Below are 24638 nucleotides of genomic sequence, written 5' to 3'. Positions count from 1 at the left end.
TTCCTTCTCCCACTTTCAAGGTATTTCTGTTTTCTTGCTATGGCTGCTTGGATGACTTGCAGCTGGTTCAATGGTGCTTGGTGGAATTTTCTCTATTCGTAAGCGGCTTCTTGCTGATTTAAAGGCAGACAACTGAAATGGCTTCCTCATTATGTGAGTTGCACAGATTCAAAGTCCTTTTTCCAAACAAAGGATGGTGTGTTGATTACATATCCTGTCATCCGGTGTTGTCATTTGACATTTTGTGACTTTGAGACAGCCCGTGCCCTTGTGTTTGAATAACCCATTCAATTGATAATGCTTTTTGGAATTAGTTTCAGGAAAAGGCATTGGTTCAATATCAGTCTGGAAGATTAATTTTGCTCCATCTTGAGTCTTGGCACGTGGCTTCAATCCAGAAGAAAGTCAGGTGATTCTCAGGCCGCCATCTCTTGCAACATTTTGTGATCAGTTTTAAAAATATTAAAACAAAAACATTTGAAGTTGAGAGTAAATTGAGACATCACAAAAGCAAAATCAAATGTGATATATCTGAAATAATTATAATTCTACACTTCTAAAAGTGTTAAATTGGCACAGATTATATAAGTAGCAAATATAGTATTCGACCAGCAGTGGAGATCATAATGTTCACTTGAAATGATCCAGTATAACCTTGGGATAGCCCATTGTTCTGGCCTGGATCAATTCCCAGTAGATTGGGCATGTATGTGATAATTTGTCAGTTGTAAATTCATTAATTTTGCCACGTGTCTTCCTAATTTATTTAATTTGTGCTTTTGCTGAACTAATAAGATGGCTTAAAATGTATAACCTTGTGAATGTGAGCTTCAGGCTGAAACTGAGTGAGTTTGGTCAAGGGGCCTTTGATCTACCACTCTCAAAGTCGGGTTCCATCAGCCTAGAGCTGCCAATGGGATTTTAATCGGGTTAGTTCCAGTCAGGCAGTGGAAATGGGACAGGTTTTGAACTTCCAGCAGGATTTGAAATACAGCAGCACCTCTACCCCATCAGCACCTCACCCAAAACAGTCACTGATTCCCTGTCAACAAAATGTTTAGCTTGACTGATGCATCTGCATCTTGAGCTTCTTTCAAAAGTCCAATCCCCCACCTCAACCTCATTTTGAATGTAGAAATCAATTTTGCTTCCATTATCCCTCTTCCTCCCCATCCAGGAGTATATGATTTTATTATGTTTGGTCATCAACAAAGATTTCATTGCTTTCAACAATCTCTTAAAAAGCAACTTGTGTTTCTTTTCTTCTTTAATTGATTCTGCCCTTTTTATGATGGTAGCTAGACAGACACATTTTGATCCTTTTCTACTTATAATATGTCTTGATTAGCAATTTACTAATTTGCACCCAAGGAAAAATAGAGTCCACAAAGCAAAACTATTATTATATAAACATTATATTCAGTTAGGTATCAATTATGCAGGACAGACAGAAAAGTATTTGCGTTCTCTATAATGCATCACTTGTTTGCACAGTAGTCTGATACCTGTTGGGTATTCTTCATTGATCATTCGCGAATGAGTATGATTGTCCAACTAAGAAACTCTGTGTCTGATCATGGGTTCTGTGGGTCCTTGCATGGCTGGTGAGCCCGATCCTATAGCCACATCTCCAACTGCACACTTGGCAGGTATTTCTGGGACGTAGGTTTGGTTCATGGACTCGAGATCGCTAGTATTTCTTTCTCAGGCTCCTTTGCCGGACCTCCTCTTACCGTCGATTGTTCTACAGAATTGTGTCCCTTCAGTCAGGAGGTTCTCCAAGTTGGTTACCCAAGGGTCGCCCAGGCATTGGTACCTATGCTGCATTTCTTGAGGCAAACCTTCAGGCTGTCTTTGAAGCGTGTCCTTTGACCCTCTCTTGTTCAGGAGCTTTCCATGAGCTAGGTAAGGAAAATTTGCTTTGGCAGTCAGGGCTTTGGGATTCTAAACACATGGGCGGAGCAGTGGAGTTGCCTTCGGATGATTATGGCATCGATGCTGGTGCTCTTGGCTCCTTCAAGGATGGTGATGTTAGTACGCCTTTTCTCTCAGTTGGTGCAGAGAATTGCCTCGGACTGCATTGATGGTACTTCTCCAAGGCCTTGAGGTAGCGTCTGGACGTAGTTCTGGTTTCTGAGCCATAAAGAAGAGCTAGGAGGATGATTGCCTTGTGCGCAAGGATCTTGATATCAGCACACATTTTATGGTAATTGAAGACTCTCATCCTTAGACGTCCGAAGGAGGCGCTCATGGGTTGGATACAATGTTAGATCTCCACATCCACTGGGAAGCTTGTTCTTGACAAGGGGAAACGTGGTGATGATGAGGATGGAGAAAAGGGTGGGGTTGATGACACACCCCTGCTTGACTACAGTCTTGACCTCTTGACCTCAAAGGTTTTTGTCTTACTTCCACCAGTGAGGACTGTTGCCAACATCTTATCGTGGAGGAGCTGGAGAATGCTGATGAGTTTCTCTGGACAGTCAGTCTTTGACAGGGTCGTTCGATCATTTCCCAATTGACTTAGTCAAAAGCATTGATCAGATCGATAAAGGTCGTGTAGTTTGGTTGATGTTACCCTTGGTATTTCTCTTGAAGTTGTCGAGCAGTGAATGTCAGGTCCATTGTTCTATGGCTTGGTTGGAAGCCACATTGACTTTCCCGAAGAATCTTTTCACAAACTGGGAGAAGGCGGCTAATGACGATTCGGGTAATAATCTTCACTGCGATGGAGAGTAGGGAAATTCTTCTTAGTTCCCACTGTCGGCTTTGTCTCCTTTCTTGAAGGTGGTGGCGATGACAGCATTCCTGCGGTGATCAGGGATTTCTTCTCTGTCCCAGATTTTCTGGTAGAGATAACAGAAGCTCTCTCCTCCTCCAAGTTTCAAAATCTTGCTGGAATCCCATCCTCTCCTGCAGTTTTTCCATTCATCGTGTGTTTAATGGCAGCTTCAACTTCATTCACACTCGGTGGGAGAACAAGATGGTCTTTGATGGAGGATTTCCTCAAACACATCCTCATCTATGGTTGTATCATGGTTTAGGAGTTCTTTGAAATGTTATCGCCATCAAAGGCTGATATTATCGCTGTCTCTCAAAAAACTTCCATCTTTGCACCACAGAGCCTGGTTTGAGGCCCAGGGTTTGAGTCCATTTTTGCCTTGGTGGCACTGAAGAAGCCTAGATATCATGCTTGTCAGCGAGGATTTGAAGCTCCTTAGCTTTCTCAGTCCACCATTGGTTCTTGATTTCCCTAGTTCCTCTTTGTATCTTCCACCTTTACATAATTTCATTATCAACATAACCTTTTATTCTTTTCACCCTCATGTATCTATCTAGCTTCCCCTTAAACATATTGATGTAATTTGCTTCAATCATATTACAAATTTGTATTATAAAGAGCAAAGGGGACACGTTTTCTTATAGGTGCTCTACAATTAAGAACACATCCTCTCTGTAAAAAAATGACATTCACTCCTTCCCCATTCCAAATCTTTGACCTCACATTGTGTTACTGAGTGACAAAATTCAGAAGAAATTCATGCTTCTAAATTGCGGTGATTGAAAAATGCAGAATTCAGCTGATTTATGATCTTTACGAGCCATTAATGAGATTAAGCCATCCATCTACTTCTCACGGTTTTCAGTGTAGACCTGGGTTTTACAGAGATGTCGCCAGTTCTGTAAGCAACTTTTTCTAGTCAAGATTTTATAACACTGAAAATGAAATGTAATTCATCTGTTTCTTTAGGAAGCTACTTGGTCTACAGGATAAATCAAAGTGAAACTGTTCAGTCATTTATCTTAAATGATCATGTATCGGTTTATTTGTATATCTGCATTATATCCCAGAGAAGAGAGTTGGGAAGCGACATGTTCCTCCTACATTTGTCAATGCCGCTCCAAAAACATGGCAGCCCAAAAGCAGGGCCAGAGCGATACCCAACTGACCCTTTATGTATCATTCTATGGCAGTATTTTGCATACAGGTATTCCATGGGATGGTGAGTTAGAATATCAATGAATGGCACCATCATCATTTATGTACAAAAAAGTAAAACATGAAAATTAAAGCTCCAGCCAGCTCACATGTAATTAGGGAAATGTGTCTCGTATCCCTTTACACAACAGAACAGTTTGACTAAAGACCTATTTCACTTCTTTATAGCAACTGCCAGGCTTCTGAGCTTCAGTCACTGAAACACACTTTGCTTGTATAATTTAGAAATCTGAGTTTATTTTACCCTGCTCTCTTTGGGTTATTCCATCAGTTAAATAACACATTCAAATAATCAGTAAGCCGAACCAATTTTGCAATGACATATGTTGCTTCCTATTTGTAAATACACAATTTATACTTAGTAATGTGTGTGGTTGCAACATTCTGTTTTACAATTCTCTCCAGCACAGCCAATTAGCAATAAGTGGTTATTGGTTTGCCATGCACGGTTCCACAGGCAGACATCAGAAAAAAAACAATGCTCACGATGTTAAGTTTCTATTCACACAGCAACTTTAATGTTAAAGTAAGTGCTTTGAATGTTATGCACTTATCACAAAGGAGTCCTTTCATTCTTAAACATTTCCTGACTATTCCAGTTACAGAGTTCTTCTCGAGAAGCCCATCCTGCTGAGCCACTTCAGCTGCTAATGCCACAGCATTTGTGCTATGAGTGGAACACGGTCATGGATGTGTTCATATGATTGGAAATATTAAACTATTCAGACTACATCTCCTAAATTTGTGTTTAATCTCCATTAAAAATCATTTAAATACTCGGCAAAAATGAACTAAAAAGAATAATAAGACAAAATAGGTCCGCAACACGTCTAGCAGGCCACTCAGTTGTATTACACTGCTAGAAAGTCAATAAAAAACTAAACCAGACAAACCACCCACCATTGACCCGGGCAACAGAAATAACAATGGCAAACTCAGCTCTGTCGATCCTGCAAAGTCCTCCTGACTAACATTTGGGGGCTTGTGCCAAAATCGCGAGAGCTGTCCCATAGACTAGTCAAGCAACAGCCTGTCTTGGTCCTACTCACAAAATCATACTTTACAGATAATGTCCCAGACACCACCATCACCATCTCTGGGTATGTCCTGTTCCATCAGCAGAACAGACCCAGCAGATGTGGCAGCAGCACAATGGTATACAATCGGTGTGGAGTTGCCCTAGGGGGTCCTCAACATCATCTCTGGACCCCATTAAGTCCCATGACATCAGGTTCAATATGGGCATGGAAAGTTCCTGCTGATTACCACATAATGCAGTTGATGGGTACAGCTTACTTTGCTAGACAGCTGGTTCGTGGTGCAGAGGAAGACCAGCAGCGTAAATTCAGTTCCCATACCAGCTAAGATTATTCATGGAGGCCCCGCCTTCTCATCCTTGCCCTTCGCCTGAGGAGTGATGATCCTCAGGTTAAATTACCACCAGTCAGCTCTCCTCCTCAAAGGGGAAAACAGCCTATGGCCATCTGGACTATGGTAAGAAGTCTTACAACACCAGGTTAAAGTCCAACAGGTTTGTTTCAAACACGAGCTTTCGGAGCACGGCTCCTTCTTCACCTGAAGAAGGAGCCGTGCTCCGAAAGCTCGTGTTTGAAACAAACCTGTTGGACTTTAACCTGGTGTTGTAAGACTTCTTACTGTGCTCACCCCAGTCCAACGCCGGCATCTCCACATCATAACATCTGGACTATAGCCACTTTACCTTACCTTTACTTCTCCATGTTCAACACCAGTTGGAAGAAGCACTGAGAGTGGCAAGGGTGCAGAATAAACTCTCAGTGGGGGATATCAATGCCCATCATCAAGAGTAGCTCACTTTCAAAACTACTAAGGGCAGCATGGTAGCACAAGTGGCTAGCACTGACGCTTCACAGTGCCAGGGTCCCAGGTTCGATTCCGTTCTGGATCACTGTCTGCGGAGTCTGCACATTCTCCCCGTGTCTGCGTAGGTTACCTCCTGGTGCTCCGGTTTCCTCCCACAGTCCGTGGACGTGCAGGTTAGGTAGATTGGCGATGATAATTTGCCCTTAGTGACCAAAAAAGGTTAGGAGGGGTTACTGGGTTACATGGATAGGGTGGAAGTGAGGGCTTAAGTGAGTCGGTGCAGACTCGATGGCCCGAATGGCCTCCTTCAGCACTGTATATTCTATGTTCTATGTTCTAACCAAGCTGCCTGAGTCTGAAAGGACAAAGCTGCTAGATTGAGTCTGCAGTAGGTGGTGAGGGAACCAACAAGAGAGAAAATCATACTTGACCTTAGAAACCTGCTCACCGGAGATGCATCTGTCCATGACAGGATTGGTAGGAGTGACCTCTACGCAGTCCTTGTGGAGATGAAGTCCTGACTTCACATTGAGGATACCCTCCATCGTGTTGTGCGGCACTACCAGATCTAGCAACTCAAGACTAGGCATCCATGAGGTGCTGTGGAATGAATCTGTAACCTCATGACTGAAATACTTCCCACTCGACCACCACCAAGCGGGGGGGATCAACCCTGGTTCAATGAAGTGCAGGAGAGCCATGCCAGGAGCAGTACCTAAAAATGAGGTGTCAACCTGGTAACGCTACTATACAGGACTACTTGCAGGCCAAACAGTGTAAATGGCATGTGATAGACAGAGCTAAGCAATCCCACAACCAATGGATCAGATCTAAGCTCTGCAATTCTGCACCGACCAGTTGTGAATGGTGGTGGACAATTAAACAATTCACTCGAGGAGGAGACTCCACAAATATCCCCAACTGTAGCCATCTAAGATGGCCACCTGCAAAGGACCATGGGAATTATGGGCAACCCAGGACTCAGACAGAAACACAGCCTATGTGTATCGAAAACGAGACCTGATTGAAACCCTCTCTCATTTACATTTTAATGGCCCATTTTCCCAGGACAATAGAACTCCAATCAAGAAACTGGTATAGCCACAGACTGATCAGCGCCACTCCCCTTACTCAGAAAGCACAACTGCCAAGGTCAATGACCGCTAAGGACCCACCCAGCCACCAAGGCACCCCCCCCTTTATCGGCCGAAATCGAAGACAGTGATCAGAGCCCTGTCGAGCTATTGGGTCCAAGGTTAAGGACCGCCCCAAAGAGTGCGAAATCCCAGAGGGATCAAAGAGGACACAGCCATGTGTTCTGTCCCTTTTGGATCCGGCCTGTGCCAACCCAATTGTAGCAGAACAGCCAGCCAAGTTCAAGACCAACGATCGCTACCTGACGGATGAGCCCAGCAGAGACAGAGCCACTTTCTTCGAACAAACCAAGTGAAATCCAGATAAAGGCCTTATCCATTTGCACAGTGCCGGTCGCCCTGAAGTTAAGTATAGGTTATTGTAGCTGCTAGGTGTAGTTTAACTCATAGTAGATATTGTGTTTGCATGTTGAGATAACTCTTGTGTATGTAAATAAACCATCTTTTGAACTAACTAACTAGTTGTGTGGTCATTTGATCGATATAAAGGAAAGACTTGTGGTTCACTAAGATAAATAGAAATACCCACAGTATTGGCGGCGCTGTTGGGACCGAAACAGAGCAACACAACCTCAGTGGTAGAGGAGCCCAGCACATCAATGCAAAAGATAAGGCTGAAGAATTTGTATCAATCTTCAGACGGAAGTGCCAAGCAGATGGTCCATCTCAGCCTCTTCCGGATGTCCCCATCATCACAGATACCAGCTTTCAGCCAATTCATGAAATGGCTGAAGGCACTGGATATTGCAAAGGCTATGGGCCCTGACAATATTCCGACAATAATACTTAAGACTTGTGCTCCAGAACATGCCAGACCCCCAGCCAAGCTGTTCCAGTACAGCTACAACACTATGTGGTAATGTGGAAATTTTCCCAGGTACGTCCTGTATTAAAGAAACAGGAAAAATTCAGCCCAGCCAATGACCACCCTATCAGTCTACTCTCCATCATCAACTGTGCTATCAAGCAGCACTTGCTGAGCAATAACTTGCTCACTGATGCTCAGTTTGGGTTCCGCCAGGGTCACACAGCTCCTGACCGCATTACAGCTTTGGTTCAGACAAGAACAAAAGAACTGAATGCCAGAGGTCAGGTAAGAAGACTGCCCTTAACATCAAGGCATCATGTGATCGTTTGTGGTGTCAAGGAGCCCTAAACAAACTCGAGTCAATGAGAATCATGGAGAAAACTCTTCTCTGTTGGAGTCATAACTCGCACAAAGAAAGATAGTTCTGGTTGTGGGAGATTAATCATTTCAGTTCCAGGACATTGCTGCAGGGATTTCGCAGAGTATTGTCTTCGGTCCAATCATTTTCAGCTGTTTCATCAATGACCATCCTTCAAACGTAGGATTTCCTACTCTCAATATCCTGGAGGTTGCCATTGACCAGAAACTGAACTGGACTAGCCACATAAATACAATGGCTTCAAGAGCAGGTCAAAGGCTGGGAATCCCATGGCAACTAATTCACCTCCTTACCCCCTAAAGTCTGTCCACCATCTACAAGGTGCAAGTCAGGAGTGTAATGGAATACTCTCCACGTTCCTGGATGAGTGCAGCTCTAAAAACACTCAAGAAGCTCAACACCTCAAAAAAAATTCCAAAAAAAAGAAGCTCAACACCATCCAGGACAAAGCAGCCCACTTGATTGGCATCTCGTCCAAAACATACACACCCTCCACCACTGGCACACAGATGCCTCAATGTGAGGCACCTTGGTTGTCCCCAATCTGTCTTCAAAGCATCCATCTCTCCTAATGGGGCTGCCAAGTATTCAGAGCTTCCAGTGCTGTGATCAAGCCTGTTGCATCGGCCAATTAGGAAGCCACCTTCCAGAAGATTTCGAGGCCGGTCCCATAGCTGGAAAGATCGGACTCGGGACCCCCATTTGGACCCAACTTCAGGGTCCCGAATGCCGCAGCAAAATATAGCGAAAGGAGTCTCAAGATTAATCCAATGCAGCCTCAAGTAGTTGAGCACTTGGCTTCTGTCCAGCAAGTAGTACTTTCAAATACAATGTAGTTAGCTGATCAAATCTGCCTCAAGAAGATCATGTTAATAAGATCTTAGGCAGGAATTGAAGCACCTTGGTGGAGCATTTGGCTTTTCCTGCTGATATCTATGCTCCCAGTAACAAAGCAATATTGATACTAGTTGTGGGTAGTTCACAACATGGTTTGTCATGGTTTCAACTTTTAACCTGTTAGTATAACAATTAAATATTTGCCTGATTATATTTTGACTGGTCATTGTTGTATCAGGTAAACCCATTACAGCATGTAAAAAGTTAAAGAAAACCCATCAAGTTGCCTTTTCCAATGACACCTTGTAGGATTTTGAGTCACAATAGAAAAAAGGAACATCCCAATGTGCTCAAGATGTTTCCACAGCCACATCACAGATCATAGAATCTACAGTACAGAAGGAGGCCATTCTGCCCATTGAGTCTGCAGCGGCTCTTGGAAAGAGCACCTTACCCAAGCCCACACCTCCTCCCTATCCCCATAACTCAGTAACCCCACCCAACACGAAGGGCAATTTTGGACACTAAGGGCAATTTAGCATGGCCAATCCACCTAACCTGCACATCTTTGGACTGTGGGAGGAAACCAGAGCACCCGGAGGAAACCCACGCAGACACGGGGAGAACGTTCAGACTCCGCACAGACAGTGACCCAAGCCGGGAATTGAACCTGTGACCCTGGAGCTGTGAAGCAATTGCGCTAACCACTGTGCTACCGTGCTGTCCACATATTCTCAACTAAATATTTCAGGCTCTGAAAAGAAACTGAACAATCTTAAAACAGCAGGGAAGTGTGACAGCTGTCCTACTAGTGCACTTAGAATGATTTTGCAAAGCAAATTCCCCGGACTTGAGTGCATTGTCAATCAAAGTTCGCTTTTATTTATTGGTCTGTGATATATAAAAGTTGTAAAATCAATATGGAGTTGAATCAGCAACTTCTGCAGATTGTAATTAATTATTCCTTTGTTCTGCTCCCTGTTACCAGCTATTTCTTGTCACAAGTAAATTTAATTGTTCATCTTGACTTTTTGAATATAGGATCCCTCTATAATGAATGCCTGCAGCAGCAGGGAAATATAGCAGGAAATGACTTGGATAGCACTATAGGCATTATTTTCTGTTTGTTTGAATCAGTATGTGAAAGGTGAGCCTTCCCAGGCCTATCATCACCACTTTTGTGATTAAAACCTTGCAGGCCTAGTACTAAGAGTCTCTGTGTGTGAGGTGTACACACTTCACTTATCTGTCAATCTCCCAGCCCGCTGGCTTTTCAGGCTTTGGAGAGGAACCATGCACTGTTCAATTTGCCTCCTGATAAGGTGGATTCTGCTGAAGCAACATGGTTCAGTAAATATAAGACTTAATGGAAAATCAAACTCAGCCTCTACTTTAGATAGAGGAGGTCAGTGATTCAACAAGTTGCAAATTAGTTGCAAAAGAACTTGCAGAATGCTACCCTTCAGCAGCACAATGGCAGATATAGTTATTTGGTTTTTAGTACTTTGATATCAAAGCTCTGCAGTTAGATCCAAGCTCCCCAAACAAGATATTTCTCACAGTAATGGCTATTGATTGATTGTGGGTTGTGGGAATCCGCTGATAGTTATATGTCTTGAGAATTGGTGTACTGTTTAGGTTGTTTGGTAAATAAGCTCTTGGAGTCCAGAGATATCTCTTCACTCAACTCCCCAGGGAAATTTGGTTTCAACACAATCCTAAATGGGGGCCTTCTAAAGCACTTAACAGTGTCTTTCCAAATTATTAAACGAGTCGAAACAGTTAGGTTATAATTAAGAACTACTGCAGCAATCCTTGTGCCGGTTTGGATTACCGCATTCTGTGTTTTTAAAACATAGAATTCAACTTCCAACTCCTGTAAATTTTTCACTGCTTTTTTTGTTTGTTGGATTTTCAGTGTCGTCTAGTCAAGTCCGGCTAAAGGAGTGCATCACCCTTCAACCGGAACGGTGGTGACCAATTAACAATGGTCACAGATTCCGGAATATCAGTAAGCAGTGCTGGGCTGCAATTGTCTGTGTGACACCATTGGTTTATTTTGTTTGCTTCTTTTCTATTACCTCCCCTAGGGATGGTGCATTTCACTAATGGCCTGGTAAAAAGGTTCAGCAAAGTTTGTTCATAATCGTAGTTGGCTTGACAATGGGATTTGAATTCAGGCCCTTTGAAGTACCTAGCATTATCACACGAACTAAACTTTCGAGTTTACATTTTCATCTTTCCAAAATATATCACAAAGGGGTGTCATTTAGCTCAGTTTTACTGTATTTTTATTGCTTCAAGCTCAGTGTGTAATGTATATTATTTGGTCGGTAATGAGGAGTTGCCAGATTTTGGTATTAGGTGGAGACAAAAGAAGTATAATGAAAATAACAAGTGAATTTAATCTTTCTTGGACTGTGAGTAAAGGGTACATTTTTACTTATGCAACAGTAAAAAATGGATGATAATGGTTGGGTAGCCTGTATTATTTCTCTCTCTCTCTCTTTTTAGTTCCACAAATTTTATTTTTTAGCCAAAACCTATCCCAAACAGTGTAATGTCGGGCTGGAGGAGATGAATATTAGCGGACCTTGCAATGAGCTGATATATCTCACACAAGGTTTTTTATAAAAAGAATTCTGGTGAATAACTGGGATAGCAAAGAGATATAAGTTTCCATTTTATGTTGTTGAAACAATTCAGCTTAAGCAAATATAGGAAGTCACCCTGATAGTTAGTTGGTGAACAACGTGGCTCTAGTATAGCAAACAAAATCAGAGCTTTCATATTTTCTTTCACAATTTATATTTATTTGAACTGCAGACTGAATATTATCCAAACTATTAGCTACTCTGTAGCTATTTATTGTTCATTTCCTTTGTTTTTCTTGGCAAATATTTCTAAATGAAATTAGTCCAATTATTTATCAATGTGATAGTATGTTTAAGAGAAAACATACATCTGTTTGACTTTACAATTTGACAGTGTCATGGCTGACTTAGTTTGCTAAACAATATCTAAATGTCATATTTAGCAATAAGGTGCTGAAATGCTACGTTAAGAGGAAAAGGATACACTCCTGTGTTGTTTTTTCCAAACTCTTTAAAGTGCTCTACAGCTGTTGATGGTTGTTTGTACTGGCATTACAGAGCGGCACCATGGGAATAAAGAATCTGGTTTCAGTGAAACTGGAGAGAGCTTCAAAGGGGACAACCGCTATCCCAAACTGATGGAACCTTCACAGGAAGAAAAAAGGGATGGGGTAAGGAGCTGTACAGCACTATCTCTCATTATGGCTCAATAATCCTTTCCAAGTTTCAGCTCCATTTAAGCAGTGATGAAACTACGCAATCCTTGTGCTTAACTTTCAGCTTGACTTGAATTTACTTTTTGACTCAATTTCAAAATTAAAGTTTTGTGGAGAAGGGGAATTTGAAAATAGATTCTGGTTTATTTTATTTAATGCTATTAGTCATGTGATGGGAAAGAAGTATTTGATTAAAAATTAAGTATCTGGTTTTGGCAAAATGTTGTCACAAACACACACACACACACCCACACACCTGGATTGTACACAGAGGCAGTGGTCTTAAATCGGGGCTCCCACCCTCATGCTGGAGAATGCCCCACCTCTAAGAGCTACCAACCAAAAACCAACATAAGTGTGCTTTACTTGAATGCTCGTAGTATTCGGAATAAAGTAAATGAGTTGATGGCGCAAATCATCGTGAATGACTATCATTTAGTGGCCATTACTGAAACATAGTTAAAGGATAGTCACGACTGGGAGTTAAATCAGGAATAGTAAGGCGAAAAAGTCACTGATAGGAGTAGTCTATCGGCCACCAAATAGTAACGTTATGGTGGGGCAGGCAGTAAACAAAGAAATAACTGATGCATGTAAAAATGGTACAGCAGTTATCATGGGGGATTTTAATCTACATGTCGATTGGTTTAACCAGGTCGTTCAAGGCAACCTTGAGGAGGAGTTTATAGAATGTATCCGCGATAGTTTCCTAGAATAGTATGTAATGGAACCAACGAGGGAACAAGCGGTCCTAGATCTTGTCCTGTGTAATGAGACAGGATTGATTCATGATCTCATAGTTAGGGATCCTCTCAGAAGGAGTGATCACAGTATGGTAGAATTTAAAATACAGATGGAGGGTGAGAAGGTAAAATCAAATACTAGTGTATTGTGTTTAAACAAAGGAGATTATAATGGGATGAGAGAAGAACTAGCTAAGGTAGACTGGGAGCAAAGACTTTATGGTGGAACAGTTGAGGAACAGTGGAGAACCTTCCAAGCGATTTTTCACAGTGCTCAGCAAAGGTTTATACCAACAAAAAGGAAGGACGGTAGAAAGAGGGAAAATCGACCGTGGATATCTAAGGAAATAAGTGAGAGTATCAAATTGAAGGAAAAAGCATACAAAGTGGCAAAGATTGGTGTGAGACTAGAGGACTGGGAAATCTTTAGGGGGCAACAGAAAGCTACTAAAAAAGCTATAAAGAAGAGTAAGATAGGGTATGAGAGTAAACTTGCCCAGAATATAAAAACAGACAGTAAAAGTTTTTACAAGTATATAAAACAAAAAAGATAAATATTGGTCCTTTAGAGGATGAGAAGGGAGATTTAATAATGGGAGAAGAGGAAATGGCTGAGGAACTGAACAGGTTTTTTGGGTCGGTCTTCACAGTGGAAGACACAAATAACATGCCAGTGACTGATAGAAATGAGTCTATGACAGGTGAGGACCTTGAGAGGATTGTTATCACTAAGGAGATAGTGATGAGCAAGCTAATGGGGCTAAAGGTAGACAAGCCTCCTGGCCCTGATGGAATGCATCCCGGAGTGCTAAAAGAGATGGCTAGGGAAATTGCAGATGCACTAGTGATGATTTACCAAAATTCACTAGACTCTGGGGCGGTCCCGGTGGATTGGAAATTAGCAAACGTGACACCGCTGTTTAAAAAAGAAGATAGGCAGAGAGCAGGAGATTATAGGCCAGTGAGCTTAACTTCGGTAGTAGGGAAGATGCTGGAATCTATCATCAAGGAAGAAATAGCGAGGCATCTGGATAGAAATTGTCCCATTGGGCAGACGCAGCATGGGTTCATAAAGGGAAGGTCGTGCCTAACTAATTTAGTGGAATTTTTTGAGGACATTACCAGTGCAGTAGATAACGGGGAGCCAATGGATGTGGTATATCTGGATTTCCAGAAAGCCTTTGACAAGGTGCCACACAAAAGGTTGCTGCATAAGATAAAGATGCATGGCATTAAGGGTAAAGTAGTAGCATGGATAGAGGATTGGTTAATTAATAGAAAGCAAAGAGTGGGGATTAATGGGTGTTTCTCTGGTTGACAATCAGTAGCTAGTGGTGTCCCTCAGAGATCCGTGTTGGGCCCACAATTGTTCACAATTTACATAGATGATTTGGAGTTGGGGACCAAGGGCAATGTGTCCAAGTTTGCAGATGACACTAAGATGAGTGGTAAAGCGAAAAGTGCAGAGGATACTGGAAGTCAGCAGAGGGATTTGGATAGGTTAAGTGAATGGGCTAGGGTCTGGCAGATGGAATAAAATGTTGACAAATGTGAGGTTATCTATTTTGGTAGGAATAACAACAAACGGAATTATTATTTAAACGATAAAATATTAAAGCATGCTGCTGTGCAGAGAGACCTGGGTGTGCTAGTGCATGAGTCACAGAAAGTTGGTTTACAGGTGCAACAGGTGATTAAGAAGGCGAATGGAATGTTGTCCTTCATTGCTAGAGGGATGGAGTTTAAGACTAGGGAGGTTGTGCTGCAATTGTATAAGGTGTTAGTGAGGCCACACCTGGAGTATTGTGTTCAGTTTTGGTCTCCTTATTTGAGAAAGGACGTACTGGCACTGGAGGGTGTGCAGAGGAGATTCACTAGGTTAATCCCAGAGCTGAAGGGGTTGGATTACGAGGAGAGGTTGAGTAGTCTGGGACTGTACTCGTTGGAATTTAGAAGGATGAGGGGGGATCTTAGAGAAACATTTAAAATTATGAAGGGAATAGATAGGACAGATGCGGGCAGGTTGTTTCCACTGGCGGGTGAAAGCAGAACTAGGGGACATAACCTCAAAATAAGGGGAAGTAGATTTAGGACTGAGTTTAGGAGGAACTTCTTCACCCAAAGGGTTGTGAATCTATGGAATTCCTTGCCCAGTGAAGCAGTTGAGGCTCCTTCATTAAATGTTTTTAAGGTAAAGATAGATAGTTTTTTGTAGAATAAAGGGATTAAGGGTTATGGTGTTCAGGCCGGAAAGTGGAGCTGAGTCCACAAAAGATCAACCATGATCTCATTGAATGGCGGAGCAGGCTCAAGGGACCAGATGGCCTACTCCCGCTCCTAGTTCTTATGTTCTTATGAGATGACCAGCAACACCAGCTGGAACAAATGTGCCAACAAGGACACATTTTTAGCAGACACCTGCAGCGGGATTCTCCGGCGGTGGGATCCTCTGCTTCGCCGGCATCTCAGACACGCCCACGGGTTTCGCAACAGCATGGGATGGCCACAATGGGAAACCCCATTGGCCCGCTGTCAGAATGGAGGATCCTGCTACCGGTGGGGCCACGCTGTGCTGGAAAACGGGGCTGACGGGATGGAGAATCCCACCTCTGAATTTTAAACCTCAGACGACAGACTGGAAGGTAAGAGAAATGGCTTCACCAGGTTCAGTCAGATTCCGGCGAGAGTGGGGTGGTGTGGCGATCAAGAAACGGGGAGAGCATTCAAGTAGGGGAAGGCCTTTCCACAAATTGGGCCTTGCATTGAGCACAAGGTGCTTGAACAGGAGGGAACCCCATCCTCCAAGCCCTCCAGGGTAAACCTGGCGCGTTCACCAATTACAGACTTCAATTAGCCCAAGGGCATGTATGGCAAACATCACCTAGCCAATTTTGCACACCCCAGCAGCCTGATCCTGGGAGGTGTGCAATTCCCAGCCCACATATATCACAGATGCACACACACACAGACACACACATTGGAAGTGGGTCATCATCACCCTCTGCCCCATGGACTACACCTGGTAATACTGCCGACCGAGGGCTAACACCCTGTGGTGAAGCTGGTGGGAAGCTCGGAAGATGGTGGCGGTATTGGGGTAGGGGGGATCGAGTGCAAGGTGGAGGCACTTGGGGGGGGGGGAAACGGGGATGGGATGGTTGAGCTGCCTAGGCGGCAAACATGGAGATGATCAAGTTGTCCCGTGCGTGACATATCTGGTGCACATGTTGCGTGGCTGCCTGTGCTTGCCTTGCCTCCATGTCCTGCCCATCCTGGCTCTCCTTTGCATCCTCCTCATCGGACATGGCGTTCATCCTCTTCCTCCTCCAGCATGTTATCCCACTGCTGCGCGATGTTGTGGAGGACGTAGCAGGCCACCAAGATGTGGGAGATCCTCCTGGAGCTATACTGGAGGGTCCCACCAGAGCGGTCCAGACACCTGAGCCGCATCTTCAGAACACCAATGGCACTCCTTGTCGCTGCATGGGTGTCGTTGTAGTGGGTCTCCACATAAGTCTGGGACCTCCAAATAGTCATTGTCAGTCACGACCACAATGGGTAACGCCTGTCACCCAAGGCCCCTAACCTTAGGGTGCGGCTTGAAGGTGTCAGACACCGATGAGTGTACCAGGACAAAAGCTTTTTGCACACTGCCTGGCTACCCGGTGATGATGTGCACGATTTGCAGCCGGTGGTCACACACCAACTGCACATTCATTGGGTGGAAGCTCTTCCTGTTGATGAAGGGCACCCCCTCAAGCACTGGTGCCGGTAGGAAGGTGTGTGTCCCATCTATCACCCCTTGGACCTGGGGAATGCCTGCAATAGCGGTGAATCCTGCTGCCCGGGCAACATGGTGGGCTCAGTTCAGACTGAAGTTGGCATAAGATTCTGCCCAGGCACATAGGGAAGCTGCGATGGCATAGATGCACCTGTGTACTGACATCTGCAAGATGCCAGACAGGTCCCCACTCAGCGCCTTGAAGGACCCCGTGACAAAAATGTTCAGGCGACCGTGAAGTTGACGGACATTGGTCATGATTGTTCTACCCCATACCCCTACGGGTCCAGGTGCACCATGATCTGGCACAGTTGTTTACTCAGCCGTCTACTCAGCCGCAGTCATGCTTGGTCTGGCAGGTCCTCACAGGAGATACAATGCCAATGTACACGGGATCTGATGCGGCGCCACCTCCTCACCTCTTCCTCGGCCTGTTGGGCAGCCAGTTCTCCAGCCTCACCCACTGGCTCCTGTTCCTCTGGAGAAGGCTCCTGTTCTGCAGAGTCCACCTGAGTAGCTCCTGCTCGTGCAGGCTCAGTGGGCGGGATTTTCAGATCCTGAGGCTAAGTGTTGACGCCATCGTAAACGCCGTCGTGTTTCTCGGCGGAGTCAACATGGCCTCGGGAGCAGTGATTCTGACCTCTACAGGGGCCAACACGGCACTGGAGCGACACACCACTCCAGCTGCCGATCACAGCATCAGATGGGCACTGTGAGTCCGCGCACGCGCAGTGGGACAGGTGTGATTACCGCACATGTGCTGTGGCTTCCTTCTCCACGCCGGCTACCCGACGCAACATGGCGTAGGGCTACAGGGGCCGGTGCAGAACAAAAGGGCCCCCAGCCTGAGAGTTCAGTCCGCCGAACAGTAGGCCCCGATCGTGGGCCAGGCCACAGCGGAGGCCCCCCCAGGGTTGGACACCCACCCCACCACCCCCACCAGGCTGCTCCCGGATCCATTCATGCCTAGGTCCCACCGGGTAGACCACATTAGAATGGCACCGGCGAGATTCGGGTTTTTTTGTACGGCCGCTCGGCCCTTCCCGGGCCAAGAATCGCCGGGGGGGCCACTCCGGCACCGTGCCGACCCCGCTGCCGCCAATACCGTTGATTCTACACTCTCCGGAGAATCGGAGGACCAGCGTCAGTGTGGCGTCGCTCGATTCACACACGGCCTCAGCTGAGGGAATCCCACCCATTGTGTCCTCAAAGGCCTCCGCGCCCAGGCAGATGCCAACCATTCTTGGCTGGACACCAAAATCTATTGCCTGCAGGGGATAAAGGGCAGACATGTTAGCACGTTGCATGTTGCAAGTGCCCATCCCGGTCCAGTGGGCTACACGGCAGCCTGGCCTATACTACAGCCCCTGCCCCTGCATGTTCCCCTCCCCCCCTCTCAGTCCCACCCCCTGAACATTTACTGGTCATTGTGGGCAGTCAGTGGTGGGTGCAGCCAGATGGCTGCCTTGCAGGCCACGGCAATTGCGGGACACCCCTGACCCATGGCCTGTGTCACTACTGTCCCTGGCCCAGGCAGGTGGCCCCTCGCCAGTGCCACAACTGTCAGCCCATTGTTGCTCCTTTGGAAACTTTTCTTACCTCCTCTCTCTCCCTCAACAACCACAATGCCGTTCCCCATTTTGAAATACCACTAGTGAACTGTGATATTGTTACTTCCACCTGGCAGAGGCGGAGCATCGCCCGAGGCCAGAAACTACCTTTAATGATATGTTAATGAGTGCTACTGTAAATCTGCAAACCCACACCAGCATGGGGCATGGAACGCATTTACATTGAGGCACCGGAGCATGACGCTCCATTGGGTGCCCATCGTCAACCTCGAGTTTCAGCTGACGTCCGATTCTCCACCTGATCGCAATTCGGAATTCCAGCGTCACTGGATGGAGAATCCACCTCTTTAATTTGATTCTTTCAGGGGATGTGGGCATCGCTGGCAAGTCCAGCATTTGCTGCCCATCCCTAATGTCCTTCAACTGAGTGGCTTGCCATAGCATTTCAAAGGGAGTCAACTATGTTGCCGTGGGTCAGGGGTCACATAAAGGCCAGACCAGGTAAGGATTGCAGATTTCCTTTCCTAACGATTTTCAGTGAACCAGATGGGTTTGTATGAAAATTGACAATGGCTTCTTTGTTACCATTACTGAGACTAGTTTCTCAAATCCAGATTTCTTGTTTGAATTTGAATTCCACCAGTTGTTACGATGGGGTTTGAACTCTTGGCCCTAGATCATTAACCTCTGGGTTACTATTCCAGTGGTGTTACCACTATAACACAATCTCTTCCCTAAGACGAAGGGGCTGGTTTAGCTCACCAGGCTAAATCGCTGGCTTTTAAAGCAGACCAAGCAGGCCAGCAGCACGGTTCGATTCCCGTACCAGCCTCCCCGGACAGGCGCCGGAATGTGGCGACTAGGGGCTTTTCACAGTAACTTCATTGAAGCCTACTTGTGACAGTAAGTGATTTTCATTTCATTTCATTTCATTTTCATTTCATTTCATTTTTCAACACATTTTCACATCCCAGATAAAAAGGCAGCTCCCTCTGTGAAACTTCCTGGTGAAAGGAAGGTTGTGGGATCCTTTTTCCTAGCAGAGGACAGACTCCAATTACTCTCTGCTTTCTTTCCCTCAGCGAAGTTCATATTTACACAGCCACATTTCCTTTAAACTAATGACGATGGTGCTATTTACTATCAGGTTGATAGCATGGTCCATTATTAAGCACTCTTTGAAACTCCATATGGAGAATATCAACTACACTACCCTCGTCCACCCTCTCTGTTACATCATCAAAGAACTCAATTAGGTTTCGTCATACATGATTTTCCTTTGACAAATTGACACTTGCTGTTATTTATGACAATACTTTTCTCCGTAAGAATTAACTGTGTCCTCGATTGTAACAATGTTTCTCCAGCAGCAACATTATGTTAATTGACCTGTAGCTGTTGGATTTATCCTCTCCACTTTTGTGAACAGGGGTGTAACATTTGCAATCCCTCAGTCCTCAGGCACCACTCCCTTATCGAAGAAGGATTGGAAGATTGTGGCCAAAGCCTTCAAAATTGCCACCAATCTAAATTTCACCAAACTAGGATGTATCTCATACAGACATTTTGAGCACTACCAACCTATTAGGTACCCAGTCTTTATCTGTTTTTATCATATACAATTTACCATCATGTCCTTTTCTGTGACATTGACAGTATCCTCTGCTTTAGTGCAGACAGATGCAAAGTGCTCATTTAGCATCGATACCCCAGCCATGCTCTCTGCTGCACAGGAAACTAACCTTTTTGGTCCCTATTGACTCCATTCTTTCTTTGTCTACCTTTAACTATTTATATATTTATAAAAGACCTTTGGGTTCCCTTTTATGTTACCCACTCATCCATTCTCATTCATCCTTTTGCCACTTTCATTTCATGTTTCACTTCTTCCCTGTACTTTTTGTATTCAGTTTGGTCTTCGACTGAATTATGAGCCCAACATTTATCATACGCTTCCTTCTTCCGTTTCCTTTTAATCCCTCATCTTTAGTCATCCAGATAGCACTAGCACGGATGCCCTTTTTTTTCCCCCTATTGGGAATATGTCTAATTTGTATCTGAACTATCTCCCCTTTGTAAGCCTCCACTGTTCAATTATTGTTTTACCTGCCAATCTCAGATTCCAATTCTCCTGGGCCAGATCCCTTTTCAGTTTATTGAAACTCGTCCTCCTCCAGCAGACTATTTCCACATTCAATTTTTCCTTGTCCTTTTCTATACCTTGACCTTTGTTTCCCAAATGCTCTTCCACTAAAACACTTTATTCCTCAGAACAAGATCCAGTATTGCTCCCTTCCTCATTGGGCTGAAGATGTATTGATCAAGAATGTTCTCTTGGATATATTTCAGGAATTTCTCTCCCTATTTGCACTTGATGCTGTTATTTTCCAGCCTAGATTGGAGTAATTTAAATCTTCCATTATTACTACTCTGAAGTTCTTGTGTGTTAGAATCATAGAAGGTTTATGGTACAAAAAAAGGCCACTTAGACTGTCCTGCCTGCACCAACCAAAAAAGAGTCACCCTGCCTAATCAACTTTCTAGCATTTGGTCTGTGGTCCTGCAGGTTGCAGCATTTGAGGTTCCTTCGCTGTCACTGGGCCCAAATCATGGAACTCCCTCCCTAACAGCATTGTGGGTGTATCTACACCACATGGACTGCCGCGGTTCAAGAAGACAGTTATCATCACTTTCCCAATGATGGTTAGGGATAGGAAGAAAAGACTAAATGGGCCCTTGCCATCCACTCTGTCCAGGCCCCTCACAATTTTTTACATCCTAATCAAATATCCCCTCAGCCGCTTCTGTTCCAAGGAGAACAACCTTAGTCTATCCCAATCTTTCCTCATATCTGCAATTTTCCAGTTTTGGCAATGTCCTCATAAATCTCCTCTGTACCCTCTCGAGTGAAATTCTATCCTTCCTGTAATGAGGTGACTAGTTAGACACGATCTTTCATCAGACACGACCTTCCCTTAACCAATCCATGCTGACCGTCCCTTTTTTTTGATAAAAATTTTATTGAGGTATTTTTGGTATTGTAACAACAACAAAATAAACAATGCATATGCATATTAAATTATAAACATAGTGCAAAAGCCGTTCCCCTTCCTTACAGGTCCCACCTTTATTAACTCCCTATTCTAAGCTGAACTAATCCCCCCCCACCCCCACCCTTCTGCTGATGATTAATTTTCTGCGAAGAAGTCGACGAACAGTTGCCACCTCCGGGCGAACCCTAGCAGTAACCCTCTCAAGGCGAACTTGATTTTCTCCTAACAGAGAAAGCTAGCCATGTCCGATAGCCAGGTCTCCGACTTCCAGGGCTTTGAGTCTTTTCAAGCTAATAGTATCTATCCCCGGGCTACCAGGGAAGCAAAGGCCAGAACGTCGGCCTCTTTCTCCTCCTGGATTCCCGGGTCTTCCGACACCCCAAAAATCGCCATCTCTGGACTCGCCACCCTTGTTTTTAACACCATGGACATGACATCTGCAAACCCCGGCCAAAATCCCCTGAGCTTCAGATTTGTCCAGAACATGTGGACATGATTCGCTGGTCCTCCCGCACATTTTGCACACCTGTCTTCCACCCCAAAGAATCTGCTCATCCGGGCCACTGTCATGTGAGCCCGATGAATGACCTTGAATTGTATCAGGCTGAGCCTGGCACATGTTGCAGACGCGTTGACTCTACTCAACGCGTCCGACCATAGACAATCCTCTATCTCTTCTCCCAGCTCCTCCTCCCACTTGCGCTTCAGCTCCTCGGTCTGCATCTCCTCTGACTCCATAAGTTTCTTGTAAATGTCAGAGACGCTCCCTTCGCCTACCCACCCTCTGGAAACTACCCTGTCCTGAATCCCCCTTAGCAGTAGGAGCGGGAAGGGTGACACCTGTTTACGTAGGAAGTCCCGCACCTGCAGATACCTGAATTCGTTTCCCCTCGCCAACCCAAACTTCTCCTCCAGCGCCCTCATACTCGGAAAGCTCCCCTCTATAAACATGTCTCCCATCATCTCAATCTTTGCTCTCCGCCATATCCGGAACCCCCCATCTGACCGCCCCTTCTAAGTTATAATTTATCTTGTCCATGAGAATTTATTCCAATAATTTGCCAGCTACCAAGATCAGCCTGACTGGCCTGTAGTTATTCAATCTATCCCTCGCTGCCTTTTTAAACAAAGGTATAACATTAGGAGACATCCAATCCTTCGGCTGAATTTGGATAGTAACAAAACAATCTGCAGTATATTCCACCCCCACAGTGTCAGCGCCAAGAGGGAACTCAACATCTCCTTGAATGGCAAGGAGACTGAATCATGAACAATATCCCATTTATCTTGGTATAACCCTTGACCAAACAATGACAGACAAGAAACATCTGAGCAAGACCACAGCAAAGATCAAATCATGAAATAACCTCTTCAGAAAACTTTATGACATGCAGATACACAAACCTTAAGGACCTCAGCTCTTGCGATTATCTTCTCGATTTCAGTGTACTGTGCACCGGTATGGCACAACTCATCCCATACCAGTCTTGTCGATACCCAGCTCAACATAGCAATGCGTGTCATCTTGGGTACCCTCTGATCAACTCAACACTCCTGGCTCCCAGTCCTGAGCAACATCTCGCCCCCTCACATAAGGAGAGAGATTGCATCAAGAAAGCTCTTGGAGAAAGTTTACATTAACCCAAGCCTGCCATGACACAAAGACCTGACCAATTGACCCGCTGCTTGCTTTTCTTCATGCCAGCCTGTATAGCTAAGACCACTGTGCCAATGAATAACAGCAGAGGCCCTATGGTGGTGGGAATGGAACCAACAGGCCACCACTAAAAACCATTTACTCATCACAGATCCCACAGCCCACCCACCTGGCTTCAACCTGCCACGCCAACATTGAGCACTCTTCAACCCTTTCTGCATTGGTCAAGACCTTTGTGCAGCAAATCAGCTCAAGTGTGCCTTGCAGGGAACCCAGAATGCAGTTATGGTGCATCCCATTCAATTACTCACATCCATGAAGACTGCCAATTACAAAGTTCAGATGAGGTCTCCAAGAGCTCCATATAGCCACTGTAGAAGCTGATGCCTGGCTTGGTGATTACTGTACACACTAAAAAACCTCCCTGGCACCTCACCTGTATCCACTGAGGATTGGATGATGATGGTCAGCCTGGGGTACATTTTATCCAGCCCTGGTGATTTATCCACTTTCCTAGATGCTTAATACTTCCTTAATAATATTCCCTTAATACCTCCTGTCTCCCTATGTTTATCACATTTCATACTTCACATTCCTACTCCTTAACTATGATGTTTTCATTGTCCCGCTCTTTTGTGAAGTAAGACGTAAAGTATTCATGAAGAACCATACCCACATCCTCCACTTCCACACATAGGTTACCTTTCTGCTCTCTTATGGGCCCTACTCTTTCCTGAGTTATCCTATTACTCTAATGTAGTGATCAAATATCTTTAGGTTCTCCTTGATTTTGACTGCCGAGGAAATTGGGCAGTTTGCCTGCAAATGTGATTTGTTTCCTTCTCACTATTTGGTGATCTATAGTATACATCCATCAGCATAATAGCCCCTTCTGTTGTCACAAAATTGATTCTTTCAACTCAAAAGTACATCATCCATTCTAAGTACTGTAAAAGTGAGCAGGGATTAACGTAAAAATAAAAGTGGGTTTGGTTCATTGGAGCAGGGTGGTGCGGAGAGGTGGTGAAAGGCTGAAAAACCTTTCCCAGCACGTCTGCCTCCTACCTGCCCATTTCTGCTTTACTTCAGGCCTGAGGAGGCAGATGACCAAACCGATATCCAAAGAGGCAAGTTGGAACTTTAAGTATGATACTGAAACTATAAGCTCTGCAGTGCCAGGGTGCTGGGGTGCGCGGGTGCCAGGTTGCCACTGCCACGTCAGGCCTGGCAGGGCTTTGCCAGGTTCTGGGGCCTCCCCATGATCGGGGGTGAGGGGTGGTCACAAATACAGCAGGGGGGAGGATAAGGGGGGGAGGGGGTAAAGATTGAGGTAGTATTCCAAAATGGCACCCCAATCTACGAAGAGCCTTTTACTCGCCAGCAGGAAATCGTTCAAAGTGCGGCCTCAGCGAAGAGAATCTCCCTGATGCGGAAGAAAACAGTAAAGTGCTGTTGAATAGCGAGGTCCTTCTCGGCGCTGCAGGTGCCAAGAAACACCTTGCT

At 44.9% G+C, this 24638-nt stretch overlaps 1 protein-coding gene across 1 annotated transcript in view; it reads left to right on the top strand.

Moving 5' to 3' along the window:
* LOC119970512 overlaps positions 1 to 24638 on the top strand; it is a 52851-nt gene that overhangs the window by 10533 nt on the left and 17680 nt on the right. The window contains exon 4 of the mRNA XM_038805270.1: positions 12173 to 12285. Coding sequence (XP_038661198.1) covers positions 12173 to 12285 — 113 coding nt within the window. The remainder of the gene's footprint in view (positions 1 to 12172; positions 12286 to 24638) is intronic.

Source organism: Scyliorhinus canicula, chromosome 8, assembly GCF_902713615.1.
Source record: "Scyliorhinus canicula chromosome 8, sScyCan1.1, whole genome shotgun sequence".
Taxonomy (NCBI): Eukaryota; Metazoa; Chordata; class Chondrichthyes; order Carcharhiniformes; family Scyliorhinidae; genus Scyliorhinus; species Scyliorhinus canicula.
The sequence above is the reverse complement of the archived record's forward strand: the minus strand, read 5'-3'. Positions and strand labels throughout refer to the sequence as shown.